The sequence below is a fragment of the Eptatretus burgeri genome, chromosome 12, assembly GCF_056783735.1.
Source record: "Eptatretus burgeri isolate ZD-2024b chromosome 12, Ebu_testis_v1, whole genome shotgun sequence".
Taxonomy (NCBI): Eukaryota; Metazoa; Chordata; class Myxini; order Myxiniformes; family Myxinidae; genus Eptatretus; species Eptatretus burgeri.
The window spans coordinates 100,429,998-100,446,830 of record NC_140972.1 but is presented as its reverse complement, the minus strand read 5'-3'; the positions used below and the strand labels follow the sequence as shown (position 1 = coordinate 100,446,830).

Below are 16,833 nucleotides of genomic sequence, written 5' to 3'. Positions count from 1 at the left end.
TTTCGAGGTATTTTGTGTAGATCGGTGACAACAATTTTAATTTAATCCGTTTTAAATTCAGGCGACAACACAACAAAATGTGACAAAATTCGAAGGGTGTGAATACTCTCTTTAGGCACTGTATCTTTTCCACATCACACGACTTCAAAACACTCAACCAATTGAAAACTAGTGGCACCCCTCCTTTAAAGGGGTTGTCATAAACAAAGGTACTGCCGATCTCTTGGCTCAGACCATTGATGGTGTTCGAGGTCACGAGGTCTCTCAACTTGAAAACTCTTTACGAGATGGTGTCGTGCGAGTGGCGATCAGGTGCACCTGATGCTGTGATGGGGAGACAAGGTAGGAAGGTCGAGTTGGGATTTGTGCTGTTTGACATGATCATAATTGCTGTAAGTCCATCAATCGTGCGTAAAAGTGCTGAGTGACACATTTTAATAGATGGTTGTGTTCCAAGGCTCAGAACGACACAGATAAACGTTTCAGAGGAGAGTGAGGTGGTGCTTCGTCCAAGGCCGAGCGAAGCGAGGTTGTTTATTCCCGCTGCGTGAAACACCTCGCAAAGGCATGTCTACACGGGATTCTAAACGGGGTAGGGATGGAGACGGCAAGAATGCAAATGGCGTCTTGTGTCATCGAGCAGGCCAGCTGGGAGCAACAATCCGCATTTATTGCCACATCTGATGCAATTTTAATGCTCTAATGGCGGCGAGGTGCTCCATTTGAAACCGTTTGTTTGATACATCCAGCTTTATGATGCCAAGGCTCTGTAATAAGAATTTGTATTGGGGTTAAAGGCGGTGACCGATTGCAAATTAACAGTGGGATTACCGATTTTTAATCTTTGTTCAGCTTTCTGCTTCTCGGTCAATCTGATAATGTCTTTGTAAGTTATTTGTAAATGTATTTTAACTTATCTTTTCCTTGTTCTTCCATTTGATGGGGCATCACCTGCAGTGGTGTTGTGGTTTGTTTCACTTTGTCCTTCACGTACTGTATCTTCGAGCTGTGGATAACGTGCTCCTGGAGGTGTGTGCACAGACACTCATGATCATGAAATGCCACGATGATTCGGTACAACGAAGTGAAATTCTTTGTTATTTGGTTTCTGACCAGCTGTATAAATTATCACAGAGACCTGGTGTTGTTGTTTGATAAACCATTTTACGGCTAAGTATGTCATTAATTTCGTCTACCCCACCCTCACCAAAATTACCTGCACTCACAATAATCTTCACCTCTTAATACTATTTATCAAGGTGAGGTGTTTTGCCACCCTGAAATGCTGCAGTTTGAACTTTCTGCTCAAACAGGCACCACAATATCTGCTGAGGTTGTGCTCGTTTTCTTGGGTGATCTGTGAAGGACAGGTGAGTACTTGTTTACCTGGGTGATCTGTGAAGGACAGGTGAGTGCTTGTTTGCGTCCATGATCTGTAGACAGGTAAGTGCTCGTTTTCTTTGGTGATCTGTGAAGGACAGGTGAGTGCTGGTTTGCGTGGGTGATCTGTGAAGGACAGGTGAGTGCTTGTTTGCGTCCGTGATTTGTGGACAGGTGAGTGCTTGTTTGCGTGGGTGATCTGTGAAGGACAGGTGAGTGCTTGTTTTTCTGAGTAATATTTGAGGGTTAGGTGAGGGCTCATGTTGACGAGTTCAGCTTCTTATCTAGAAATGAAGCAAAACAAAATTAACTCGAGGGGGAGCACTCAGTAGAGTGCAAAACCTCCGCCGCCAATACTGCTGGGTCGCTTAAGTGAACCTGATATCCTATTCATTGTAGGTCAAAACGGATCACACTCTACTGAACCACGATTGAATAAACTAAACTATTTTGACGCGCATGTAGAAATGCCCAAAAAATAAATCTAAATTTTTTTGAAAAAAAAAGGTGCAAAATTTGTAAGTTTTTTTTTTTTTTTTTTTTTTTCTCTAACAATTTTTTTTGGGGGTTGGAAATCACTTAAAACATGTAGAAAGTCTAAGGGTCTTCAGGGTTCCAAAGAGTCTTACAGGTCTAACGAGTCTTGGATCGAAACAGTCGGGGGTTTTAGGGGTCTTGTAAGGGTGTTCAAGCGTGTTAGGGTTATAATGGGGTTTATGGGTGTTTGTGGTCTTAATTAGTCTCAGGTTTGTGAAGGTTCGAATGTAATTAATGTAGATACTCATGTTCTGTGTGGACAAACAAACCCAAATGCAATATCCTCTCCTCTGATGAGGGACATGAATAAAAATGGGATTTTGATGCTTTCCATCACTGAACTCACTGCAGCTGGTGTTGGCTCATGAAGAGTTGAGTTTCAATATATAGAGCTGAAGGCTGACAAAAAGGCCTCTGGAAAAACTTGTACATGTAAATTGTAAGCAGGACAAGGAAGGTGTTGTTGACATCAGAGTACTTGTACGTTAATGACAAGATTAGCGGATGATTGACAAAAATATACATAGTACATCCAGGAGCTGGACCTGGGATCCCAACGTCGTGATCATTGTACTCAGGTGGACAAAGTACATCCATGAGCTGGACCTGGGATCCCAACATCGTGATCATTGTATTCAGGTGTACACAGTACATCCATGAGCTGGACTTGGGATCCCAACATCGTGATCATTGTACTCAGGTGTACACAGTACATCCAGGAGCTGGACTTGGGATCCCAACATCGTGATCATTGTACTCAGGTGTACACAGTACATCCAGGAGCTCGACCTGGGATCCATGTGTCGTGTGTCACCATGTGTCGTGCGTCTCCATGTGACGTGTGTCTCCATGTGTCGTGCGTCTCCATGTGTCGTGCGTCTCCATGTGACGTGTGTCTCCATGTGTCGTGCGTCTGCATGTGTCGTGTGTCTCCATGTGTCGTGTCCAAATCTCCCCCCTGAGGGTTAAATTCATCAATGATGTCCAAAATAAATCACGTTGTGATTGGTGTGCATGTTGATCCTCGTCCACATGTCATGAATCTCGGGTGTGTTCAAGTGTCACGTTTCTTGTCGAGCTGTGGAGCGCTCGCCAAGTGGCTTAGCACTCAAACAAGCACTCCATTTGAAACGGTTGATAAGGAACGGCTAGCTTGGCAAGTGTTAGCGAGCTGCTTGGTAACTGAATTCACCCCTGGACATCTTAACAGCATTCAGTCCACACAAAACACTGACACAAGGAGAGAGTTTTTAAATTAAATAATTCATCTATTAATCATGACTGTTGTTGTGAGAATGAACCTTTTCAGGTTTCAACACATTGTTTTAGTTTTTTCATCTTCGATAAATTAAACAAAAAGCTCAGTCTCGGCGTGCCTGCGTGCGTCCATCTGTGTGTGCATCTGTCCATCCAGCGGGTGCTTCTCGTGTCCATCAACTCGGAGGTGTGTTGAGTGTACGAAAGTGTACGTGTACATCTTCTCAACTATAAAATGTATGTGTACATCTCCTACAACTATAAAGTGTATGTGTACATGTCCTACAACTATAAAATATATGTGTACATCTCCTACAACTATAAAATGTATGTGTACATATACAACTACAAAGTGTACGTGTACATCTCCTAAGTTTTATACCCAACGTGGTGTATTTACTAGTACCGGATTAAGTTTTATACCTAACGTGGTGTATTTACTCGTACCGGATTAAGTTTTTTTATACCCAAGGTGGTATATGTATCAGTACGGATTAAATTTTATACCTAACGTGGTGTATTTACTCGTACTGGATTAAGTTTTATACCCAAGGTGGTATATGTACCAGTATGGATTAAATTTTATACCCAAGGTGGTATATGTACCAGTATGGATTAAATTTTATACCCAAGGTGGTATATGTATCAGTACGGATTAAATTTTATACCTAACGTGGTGTATTTACTCGTACCGGATTAAGTTTTATACCCAAGGTGGTATATGTACCAGTATGGATTAAATTTTATACCCAAGGTGGTATATTTACTCGTACCAGATTAAATTTTATACCTAAGGTGGTATATGTACCAGTGCAGATTAAATTTTATACCCAAGGTGGTGTATTTACCAGTACCGGATTAAGTTTTATACCCAAGGTGGTACATGTACCAGTACAGATTAAATTTTATACCCAAGGTGGTATATTTACTCGTACCAGATTAAGTTTTATACCCAAGGTGGTACATGTACCAGTACGGATTAAATTTTATACCCAAGATGGTATATTTACTCGTACCGGATTAAATTTTATACCCAAGGTGGTATATTTACTCGTACCAGATTAAGTTTTATACCCAAGGTGGTACATGTACCAGTACGGATTAAATTTTATACCCAAGGTGGTATATGTACTCGTACTGGAATAAGTTTTATACCCAAGGTGGTATATTTACTCATACCGGAATAAGTTTTATACCCAAGGTGGTATATTTACTCATACCGGAATAAGTTTTATACCCAAGGTGGTACATGTACCAGTACGGATTAAATTTTATACCCAAGGTGGTATATGTACTCGTACTGGAATAAGTTTTATACCCAAGGTGGTATATTTACTCATACCGGAATAAGTTTTATACCCAAGGTGGTATATTTACTCATACCGGAATAAGTTTTATACCCAAGGTGGTATATTTACTCATACCGGAATAAGTTTTATACCCAAGGTGGTATATTTACTCATACCGGAATAAGTTTTATACCCAAGGTGGTATATGTACTCGTACTGGAATAAGTTTTATACCCAAGGTGGTATATTTACTCATACCGGAATAAGTTTTATACCCAAGGTGGTATATGTACTCGTACTGGAATAAGTTTTATACCCAAGGTGGTATATTTACTCATACCGGAATAAGTTTTATACCCAAGGTGGTATATTTACTCATACCGGAATAAGTTTTATACCCAAGGTGGTATATTTACTCATACCAGAATAAGTTTTATACCCAAGGTGGTATATTTACTCGTACCAGATTAAGTTTTATACCCAAGGTGGTACATGTACCAGTACGGATTAAATTTTATACCCAAGGTGGTATATGTACTCGTACTGGAATAAGTTTTATACCCAAGGTGGTATATTTACTCATACCGGAATAAGTTTTATACCCAAGGTGGTATATTTACTCATACCGGAATAAGTTTTATACCCAAGGTGATATATTTACTCATACCGGAATAAGTTTTATACCCAAGGTGGTATATTTACTCATACCGGAATAAGTTTTATACCCAAGGTGGTATATGTACTCGTACTGGAATAAGTTTTATACCCAAGGTGGTATATTTACTCATACCGGAATAAGTTTTATACCCAAGGTGGTATATGTACTCGTACTGGAATAAGTTTTATACCCAAGGTGGTATATTTACTCATACCGGAATAAGTTTTATACCCAAGGTGGTATATTTACTCATACCGGAATAAGTTTTATACCCAAGGTGGTATATTTACTCATACCGGAATAAGTTTTATACCCAAGGTGGTATATTTACTCATACCAGAATAAGTTTTATACCCAAGGTGGTATATTTACTCATACCGGAATAAGTTTTATACCCAAGGTGGTATATTTACTCGTACCGGATTAAGTTTTATACCCAAGGTGGTATATTTACTTATACCGGAATAAGTTTTATACCCAAGGTGGTATATTTACTCATACCGGATTAAATTTTATACCCAAGGTGGTATATTTACTTGTACCGGATTAAGTTTTATACCCAAGGTGGTATATTTACTTATACCGGAATAAGTTTTATACCCAAGGTGGTATATTTACTCGTACCAGATTAAGTTTTATACCCAAGGTGGTACATGTACCAGTACGGATTAAATTTTATACCCAAGGTGGTATATTTACTCGTACCGGAATAAGTTTTATACCCAAGGTTGTATATTTACTCCTACCGGAATAAGTTTTATACCCATGGTGGTATATTTACTCGTACCGGAATAAGTTTTATACCCAAGGTGGTATATTTACTCGTACCGGAATAAGTTTTATACCCAAGGCAGTACATTTACCAATACCAGATTAAGGTTCATTCCCAAGACGGTGTATTTATAGTTCACTGGAATGGTGAAGAATAGGTCAACTCAAATGGGACGGAGTAGGAATCGTTTTGAATGCTCAAGAAGAAGGACATAACATGAATGACTTTTAGAAAATGGTGGGACTGAGTTAATCAGACAAGTGTAGGTTCTGCATGGGATAAACAGAAAGCACAAGTCACCTACTATCGGGATGTAAAAAAAAAACTAATGTCAGAACAGCTGTACACACAATGGCACAACAAGGTCTGTGGGGTAATCCATTGGAACATCTACAAAAACTTCAATATCCCAGTTCCAGAAAACTCGTGGAAACACGAACTAAAAGCAATCATTGAAAAGAAGGAAATAATGTTCACGTATGATCTGATGATCCCATTCAGCGTGAACATAGAGAACGAGGAACTGCGACCGGGTATTGTACTCAATACAAAAAGGAAAAGAAGGCATTGCTAATTGAGGTGTCATTACACAGCAATCTTGCCCTCAACAATTTGGCTAAAGAAATCAAGAAAATGATTAAATAACAAGATCTCAAAAATGAAGTGAAAAGATCCTTGAAGTTGAAGTGCCAAAATTGTACCAGTAATCATTGTACCAGTGTACCAAGTCCGGGGCTTGGTGACGATCCTCAAAAGGTCCTTCGGAACAAAACTTTGAAAACAAGAAAACTTCACAAATTGGTCCATGAGTCATGGCTGCCCTTACTGAAACAGAGGTGGATACTTCGAGACCTGGGAGGACTCCGTTCTACTATCGGAAACCCGCATATGGAGATAACTGGAAGAAATGAAGTCAATTTCCACTCAGGCTCAGCACACAAAGGAGAATGTTTCATAACATTCCGTACGTGTGCACATACGGGAGAAATCTCCACCAATGAAACTCTCAAAAAAATGCTCTCGTCCAAGCCTGATATTGAAGCAGGGACGGGTGGGGGAAATGATTGAACAAGCAGGATAAAAAAGAAATGGCCTTTCATTGGGGAAAGAGTAACTTTTCCCAAAGTTTGAAATCAAAATAACTGCTTTCTACAACTGGGAAAGGAGTGAAACAGTCGAAACAATGTTGGTTCCATTAGGCAAGGCTCAAGGACAGCTAATCAGAAAAGAGCACAACAGCCCCTCAAGGTCCCACAAAGCACTATTTAATTAATGTTCTTGTCATAATGCCGGTGATAGCTAGTCCCCCCCCCCATAGTGAAGGATATCGTGAGATCTTTGACGTACCACAAACTAATGCCAGCCTTTCAAAACTAGACCTCGTCTGGAATATATTTTATTGTTTTACATTTTACATCCGTCCATCTGTCCGTCCGTCCGTCTCCTTTTTCGACTTCTCCGGCCAAACTGGGAGGCCGATGTGGCTGAAATTTTGCAGCAATGCTCCTCTCCTGACTGGAAATAGGAATTGCAAAGCTCATTCTGGTCACATGACTTCAAGTAGGTCAAAATGGCCGACAGTAAATTTCTTCAAAAAACTTATTCTCCAGATCTACCAGTCAGAATGCTACCAAATTTGGGTTGCAGCATTAGGCCAGGATAGGGATGTTGAATTGCGAAGGTCATGCCGATCATGTGACCGGAAGTGTGTCAAAATGGTCGTCCCGCAAATTCCTTCCAAAATCTTCTTCTCCTGATCCACCAATCAGACTGTCACCAAATTTGGGTTACAACATTAAGCCAGGGTAGGGATGTGAAATTGCCGGTCATTCCAATCATGTGACCGGAAGTGTCAAAATGGCCGACTCAATTTTTCAGAAAATTGCAGAAATTCCTTCAAAAATCTTCTTCTCCAGACCCACCAGTCAGAATCCAACCAAATTTGGGTCACAACTTTCGGACACGGTCCTTATGTTAAATTGCGGAGGTCATGCCGATCATGTTACCGGAAGTGAGTCAAAATGGCGGTCGTGTGAATTCCTTCCAAAATCTTCTCTTGACCCACCTGTCAGAATGCTCCCAAATCTGGGTTGCAAAATTATGGTAGGATAGGGATGTTAATTATATTGTGGAAGTCATGCGGATCATGTGACCGGAAGTGTGTCAAATTGGCGGACTTCGTAAAATATTTGGAAAAATCACATAAATTCCTTCAAAAATCTTCCTCGCCAGACTCATCAGTCAAAATTCTCCCAAATTTAGACGACAACATGAGGCCAGGGCCCAGATAAGCTACAGGTCCAGTGGTCCTATTTTTACCAATTGAGCTTTTGTCATCAAATCTTCAACAAACCTTTATTAGAGATTGTGGAGAACACAAATGAATAAAATGTCCAAGTTTTTTTTTGAACTCTCATTTTTGTCAAGTTTAGTTTGAATACAAAGCAGATGTGGATGGGCTTTACATTTTGAGATGCTTTCTAGTTTCATTTGAATTGATGATGAATTGATGATATGTTGGTGAGGAGAGTTTGCTTTGGCGGAAGTGAGTGGGCATGGGGGCTGGACGGCCTGAAGGGAGACCCCATGTTGGATAAGCATATTGAAACAATGAAATATACGTGAGCCTGGTGTTGGCTTAACAGTTAGGATGGCTGGCTTGGGATTTTAGGTTCCTGAGTTCGAGGCCCTGTCAGCCATTGAATTAACACCATGTTGGGTTGACTCAGCCTGTCATCTTTCTGAGGTCGGTGAAATGAGTTCCAGTGTATTGGTAATAGGGGCATTGCATCAGTGGCACAGGTGCACCCTCAGTCAATGATAATACCTGCAACTGTGTGCTGCATATGAAGGAGGAGGAGGAGGAATAAACTTCTTCTTGAGCTAACTTAACTGAAGTTGTTGGAGTCGGTTTTTAACTCACCTGGAACGTAGTTCTGGGGAGCTTGTGGGATGGCGCGTCGTCCGTCCATCCACAAATACTTTTAACTTCTTTGAAACTACACATATGATTTTGAGGAAACTTTACCACAATGTTCATCACCACGTATGTACCAAAGTTTGTTCATTGCATTAAAAAAAAATCGGGTCGTAAGGGGTCTATGGGGGTTGCTCCCCAAAATTGGTATTTTCTTTCTCCTCAGAAACTACACATGCAATTCCAATGAAACTTGACCACAACCTTCATCACCCATGGTGTACCAAAGTTTGTGTGTGACGGAGAAATTGGGCTCGAAGGGGGTGTAACGCCAGTTGCCCCCCACAATATGTATTTGCTTTCTTCTCTGAAACGACACAAACAATTTCGATGAAACTTGACCACACCCTTCTTCAGCCGTGACGTACCAAAGTTTGTTCATGCCATTAAAAAAGAATCCATAGTTATTTACTTTCCCCCTTGTTACATATTCTGTGGCTCATCCCCATGCCCACCAGTGGTTCCCTGGTTATCTTGTCCAGCCACTTCCAGGCGAGCGCCCAGGTGTTTTGCCCTATGTTTACGGGCTTATCCCATGACCATCGCAGACAGGTCATTGGTCTCTCCGTCTTCCACCCCCTTCTTTCTGGTGTTTCACCCTCTGCACTTTCCTTGCTTTGTCCCCCCACCCCCCAGGTTTTGCAGGGCTCACACGGTCCACCATGCAACCCCCTTCTGGTGAAACTCCATAAATCCAGGATCACTGCTCACATCCACTCATTTGTTCCCCTTTTTCCCACCTGTGGAACAACTTCCACATCCTCTTCACTCACAATCTTCCCTCCAAATCTTCAAGACACTTGTTCATCACCATCTCAGGTCATCCTTAATCCAAAACCATGATCTTTTCTACCCTTGTTAACCCCACCAAATTCCTCCTCTTTCTGATTTTCCAGTTTTCCTGCCTTGAAGTTGATTCCTTCTGTATCCATCATGTCCACCCCCCACACATCATCTGACCTTCCCCATGTATCCTCTCCTGCCCCCCATTCCTTCCCACACACATTGTTTGTCCCTCTGCCTCTGTCTTGGCCTGTTTCCCCCCCCCCCCCCCCATTTCTCTCTTCTCTCTTCTCTCTTCTTCTCTCTTCTCTCTCTTCGCTCTCTCTCCCACTGTTCCTTTTGTTCTGATTCGTTCAGTGTATTAGTACGAGCTCTTCCACGAGCCTCGATACTGTAAACAAACACCAAATTTTTTTTGAATAACAGTAAAAGAGCACGTGACCAAGTGGGTCCTAACCGAACAGGATTCTGGGTAAGGGGGAGCGAAGACGGAAAATGATGGAAACATCACAAAGCAAAGTGTTGACAGATTTATACATTATAAATGACACCGTTATAATTGAAAGCAATCGTAATCGACACGATTACTTCGCACTGTATGCTGATTCACATTTGGAGGTGTATAGAGGCAGTTTTAAATAGCTCGGCTGGACCGACAACAAATATCGACGAATATTTCTGCACAGACGGCCTTTCGAATACATTCCCACGACACCAATAATAATAATAATGATGATGATGATAACACTTAATCAATGTTCCCTCACAAGGAATTTCCACACAGGAAGAGGCGATCGGCCTGACCGGATGTTGGTGACGCGCTCTGCCCTCACATCGCTTGCTCCGCGCACATGCGGCGATCTTTACTGCGAACCGTGACGCGCGCTTTCTCCTACTCCGGGTACTTCCAAGCCCTGCCAACACTTCGCTCACCGGAACAACGGTAAGAGACCCTCATGCTAATGGTTGTGCCTGGGAGAAGGAGAAGCTGTGTGGCCGTGGCCGTGGCCGTGGGTCGGCGCGGCGATGGGGGGTGGGGGGTGGGGGTGCTGTTTGATGCCCCGTGGATGCGGCGAACTTGGAGTGTGACACTGTGCTCGGAATCGTATTAACGAGTATTAATAAGTATTAATAATATTGTTGCATTTTTTTATTAATAAGAGATATTAATTAATTTTATTAATCTTAAGATTAATAAGACACGAATCGTCGCTTGACTCGTCCTTCAATTCCAAAGCCATTGATTTGATGATGTGACCATGATGACCTGCACTCTCCGTTTCCTAGGCTGTGGACCAGAGCCGCCATGACGGTGAATCGTGTCACCAACGGCATCATTAAGTCTCCCGAGGAGAAGCGAGAGTTCCGCGGTGTTGAACTCTCCAATGGACTGCGGGTTTTACTGGTGAGCGATTCGAGCACAGACAAGGCTTCTGCAGCGATGGACGTGCACATAGGTGAGACGGACACACGCACGCACGCAGCAACAGAGTGACGTCACCACAATTTTACTCGTCATTTAGTGATTGGTAACCTTGTGATGTTTGACTTTGTGATTGTTAAACAAACTAACGGGTCATCCTGAACGACAAAAAACGAATGTTTCCAAAAAGGTTGTTGGGTGGGGGGTAATTTCCACAAAATATTGCAATATCGCGGTAAAGAATATTGGGCATGACTGCCATGAGTTAATCACAAGAAATATTTATTTTTCACTTCTAAAGTATAGTACCGAAGAAGAAGACTAAAATTACAGAGCCGCAAAGTAAGAGTGCTCCAATTTTTTGAAGGAATTGATTTTCAAATTTCCAAGCAGGTTTTTACCGTGATCACTGCTCACGGTAAAGAAACTCTGATTATGGTAAAGAATTATGATTGGTTCCGAGATTATTTCAGTTGAATTATTTCATGTTTTGAACAAGCTTGTGCGGAGAAAACCAAGACATTTGTATAATTTCCAATTACAATTCCCCAGGGACATTGTTAAGGCAAGCTTTTGAGCCATTTGGCCACATGTGTCGCTAGCGGTATTTTGTCGAATTTCGTGCTAAATTAGATTTTTCAAATTACAACCAGTAGAAGTGATGCATCAGCACATTTTTTGCACTGTGTTTTCTATAGGGGTGCCTTGTTCTACCATGCAAATTTGAGGGAAATCTGTATCTGTCCTCGAGGCTTAAATTTTTATTTATTTATTTATTTATTATTATTCTTATTTATTTTCACAGATTCATAGCGAAACAACAACTATTCCCTACAATAAACCAATTTCACTCTTCGATATATCATACGATAACCAATCCCACTCATGAAATTATATCATACAATAACCAATTTCACTCATTGACATCATACGTTTATTCACTCAACGATATTGTTACGGAAATGGCCCTTTGTAGGCTACTAAATATAGGATTAGCTCAGATCCCCCATTAAATGCATGTTTAGCTAGGCTGTTCGGTAAAATGGACGTTACATGTGTGTCAGGAGATGTAAGAGGCTGTTTATTGTTTGTGCGGTGGTGGTGGATCGAGAGCTCCCTCTTCTTCCTTCCCCTCTCCGGATGATAGGCCCCGCCCAGTCGGCTGAGGGGGAGTGGCCTGGAGAGGGAGGTGGAGCTAAGGGGAGGAGTTTTGTTGGCTTCTAAAAAGGGGAGGAGCCAGTGGCTTCAAAGCGAGCGAACGAAGAAGAGACAGTGGTGATTCTGCCGGGAGAGAAACTGGACCTGGGCGTGCCGGGTCTGCCTTCTGTGGCCTGGAGAAGCGAGCCAGGGCCGAAGGAAAGGCAGGGAAAGGACTGCATGAGATCTGTCTTCCCTCGGCTGGATGAGAGACGACTGGTGGGAGTCGTGATCTGCTGTGTAGGGGACGGCTGTGTCTGTCTGCGATCTGCTTCATGAAGGAGGCCTGGTGAACAGGCCAGGCCTGGACTTGTATGCTGGACCTTGAGAGAAACCAGCTGGGACCCATCGTCGATCTGCCGGTCTTGTGCCGTTGACCTCACGCGGAGACCGCGTGCGGTGCGAAAAAGGAAGGTGAGCGCCGTCTCGCCACGCGGCGTGTTCGAGCTTGGGCTTGAATCCGTGGACATCGGCTTGTTACGAGCGACATTCGTGCTTTTGACACTTTCCTCTCGTCCATGAAACATCACCAAGTACTCTGTCTTGTCTGCATGCTGTCTGTCTGTCTTGTCTGCATGTTGTTTTTGGCATATCTCTGTAGGGACCCCCTCGAAATCCGTAGTTCCTTAGTTAAGAACGGGTTATAGATTGTTAATAACATTGTCGTGAATATTTTGCTTGTGTTGTGTTTCCCGATGTTCCCCAATAAATCTGGTTGGTTCGTATGAAGTTGCAGCTATGGATTAATCGTGTCGCGTCGAGGAACGATCCGTTCGATTGGTATATAAAACCAAAATGGTTACAGACTGGCAGAAAACGCTCGGCATCTGACAAAACCAGTCTGTAACCGGGGTTCTATTTCCCCAACTGGTAAGGTCCAGGATTACGTTGGTATCGCGATTGAAGACGCATGACCCGAGGCCTGTGCCGAGCCAGCCGGGGTTATAACCCTGGAGATGGCCAGAGTGGGTTGAGAATCCCTCCTTCGCGAAACTTCAACAATATCATATGATAACCAATCACACTCATCGACATCATATGATTATCAATTTCACTCAACGATATCAAACGATAACCAATTTCACTCATCGACATCATACGATTACCAATTTCACTTGATGATATCATACGATAACCAATCCCACTCATCAATATCATTTTATGATTCATTATCAAATTTTATGGAATTTTAGCGAATTTGACCGTAAATAAATTGCGTTAAAATGAAAAGTCCGTAGAAGTGGTAATTGGTGCTAAAAGGTTCGGCAGTCAATCCCGCACGACCACGAGCGATCGTCCCGCAGTCGTATTATTTAGTCGGCGGAGTGCCATAGTGGACGCTAAACTTCATACAACTTCGGAACTTTTTGTTAATATGGCTAGGCCCTACTTCTCTCTAATGCGTTCACCAGGCCAAAACGTCTTTACCGTGACAGCCTTTCCCTACCGCGATACATAAAATATCACGGTAAAGAACATTGATGATCGCGGTAAAGACTCATTAGCATAATTAATTGCTCTTCCAAGAATTACCAATACCCCCTGTCATGGAAACTTCTATCCTCATACCATCTATCATCATTTATCAGTTGTTCATTGAGTTTTACCCCATAGGTCTGATAATTATGAAAATCATGGTAAAGAAGTTCAATTTCCCAGACATGGTCAACTAATGATGCAAAAAGTGAAATTAAGAGAGAATCTTACCTTCTGTTGTTGAGATTCCATTCAAAATGGCCGCAACACAACCTCTTTCTGGTGTTGCAATCATGTGTCCTCCTCGTGGTGATGGATGGAACTGAAATAGCTTCAAAAATAATGTTGATCGTGGAAAAGAAGAATATTTTTTCTACAGGGTGCCCCACAGAAAACCAGGAAATTTGAGATTTATTTTGCCGTATTTTACCATATCAATAAACTAACATATAATAAAGTGTATCTTTGTTTTACACTACATCTAAGTTTGCTTTTGTTTTGGTTTAAATAAACTGTACCAAATTTCCTGGTTTTCTGTGGGGCACCCTGTATATTAGAACAATGTTTAAAGCCACCCTACGTAAATCCTCGTTCACTACCAGATGAAATATACTATGGTAATTCAAGTTCTCAGCCTGAATATTCATATATTGAATTGGGAGTTAATATAGAATTAATGGATGTACTAACCTGAGAGAGCTAAAGTTATTCGGTATGCCTCAAACTGTATCGCGGTAGGGAAAATACAGTGGGATAAACAGCCTAAACAAAGTGAAATGAGCACCTGCTCACCCAGGACAATTTTTCAAAAAGTGAAAGTAAGGTTTTCTGTACTTTGCGTTGTTGATTCTGTGTTATAATACCGAAAAACGTGGATAACAAGCTATGTCTGTTCTTGACCGCGATATTGCAATTTTTTTTGTGGAAATTACCCGGTTACCGATACATGTCTGTTAACTAACCGAGGGATCAGTGGAATGGTAAATAGTGAATATTGTTGTGGGCCGGGGGTCGGTGGCGAGAACGACCACGAGGTGGGGAAAGTTTGCGTCGTCTCCCACCAAACTCCCCGGAATTGTAGGCCGTCGCTCGGATAACTCGGTCGTTTAACCGACCGTGGACGCCAATATCTCAACCGTTTGCGTAGGGTCTATTTGTCTATAACCAATTTACCTAATTAACTACGCGATTTCGACTACCGGGGAAACCACGCCCTCGGCACATCTTGCTCGAACCAGGTCACTCTACCGACTGCGGTAGAGTTCCAACTACCGACTACCAACTCCGGTTCGGGTGCAGTCGAACAGAAACTGCCAAAGCCATGCCGGCTGGAATAAATGGATTATCGGGGATAAAACCCCACCTAAACTCAGATCCGAACCATGCTGGACCAATTCAAAAAGGGACGGAAACGAACTGGGGGCATTTCTAACAAGTTTTATTTACAGTCAATGAAGACACAAAGCAAGACTTAACGCGAATATGCAAGAAGTATTTACAATGATCCAAAAACACTTATTCAGTTCAACTTAGAAGACGGGCCCACACGCAGACAGACAGACACACACACACACACACACACACACACACACACACACACACACACACACACACACACACACACACACACACACACACACACACACACACACACACACACACACACACTGAAAAGAAACCCAGAGTTCTTTGTTGGACCCTCACAGCTGAGGAGACAGACAAGCTGGGGGCCAGAGTTCGGTGGTGTACCTGACCATCGGAGGAAGGGCGTGCTCCATGATGCGGCACCTGACAATGGTTGCTGGTTTGGTCCCCAGTCGCACGTGTGGGACTCGAGCTTCATGGTGGAGCTCGGATGGTGAATGGCCGGGGTCCACGAGGGGGGTCAGGCTCGCTCTTCCCTTCCTCGTAGAGGACCAGCAGAGACACGTTCGCCGTCTCGACGCCCACCAAAAACTCTTCAAAATAACTTTTAAAACTCTCCAATACCTCAAAAAGACTCTCCAAGACCTCAAAAAGACCAACTGCCTCAGAGAGTGCTCGGGAATTTATGGACCTCCCTCAGCGGGGAGGGGCCTTGGTGAACACACCTCGCTGTCCGCCTCTGATTGGACAGGTCCTACGGCCCACCTTTCCGGGGCGGGGCCTTGGCCCCTGCCGGGAAACCCCAGCCACTCTTCCACATGGGCCCACACTCGATGAGTAACAGTATCAACGCTGCAACGGCCCCTGCCGGGAAACCCCAGCCAGTCTTCCACACGTGTTCATACTTGACGAGTAACGGTATCAATGTTGCACAGGCCGTCGTGCAAGAGTTACAATGTTTGTGGAAGGAACGTTGGTAGAAGCGGCAAGGAACGGTTGCAAGACCCTGCCTTGGCAAGTCAGAGTGCTTGTAGACAGTGGGTGGGTAGTGGATCGTGATGGGGAATGGAATGGTTGTTGGTTGTTCGTTGGAGGGTTCGTTTGATGTAAAGATTTAATAACCTAACTAAAAAGAAATCGCAACGCACGCCTTTGATTCTCCCACTCGATAAAAGGAAAGGGATCTGACTAGACACATACTTCACGACATAACTGATTTTTGGGACATCTGTATGTTGAATGCAAATGGTTTCCAGATCTGTAACAATATGTTTGTTTATATTTGTCATTAATATTATTAGTGTCATGTCAGGTGTCAGGTTTCTTGACTGCCACTAGTAACATGCAACCCAGTGCTACGTGCCGCATGGTCGGGTTGTCGGCGACTAAACTGACACCTCTCACTGGCTCACCAGTGGGGAGGGTGACTGTGACACCCTGCAGGACTAAAACAATACCTGCTAAAGGGTGGATGAGCTCCTTTAGGGAGCCAACGGCCATCCAGTAAAGAGATGGTGTGTCCATAAAAACATCCGGTTGGACCGTTTTTTTAGGTTGTCGATTGTAGACAGCAACCGCTCAGGGTGGCACTACCGTTCTGACTTTGGAGTGTTAAAGTGGTGCCCGGAACCATCTTACACTCTCCGTGTCAGGATTGCTGGTCTTACTCTGTCTCATTCAAACTATAACTACCGGGCTAGCTTTAATAACTCTTGCAAA

The 16,833-nt window shown here is 42.9% G+C and overlaps 1 protein-coding gene across 2 annotated transcripts in view; it reads left to right on the top strand.

Annotated features, from left to right (window-relative positions):
* The first annotated feature begins 10,424 nt into the window (after window positions 1–10,424).
* IDE (insulin degrading enzyme) overlaps window positions 10,425–16,833 on the top strand; it is a 154,478-nt gene continuing 148,069 nt past the window's right edge. For both annotated transcript variants that reach the window (XM_085849081.1, XM_085849080.1), the window contains exons 1-2: window positions 10,425–10,596; window positions 10,941–11,110. In XM_085849081.1, coding sequence (XP_085705207.1) covers window positions 10,505–10,596; window positions 10,941–11,110 — 262 coding nt within the window. In that variant the 5' untranslated portion in view covers window positions 10,425–10,504. The remainder of the gene's footprint in view (window positions 10,597–10,940; window positions 11,111–16,833) is intronic.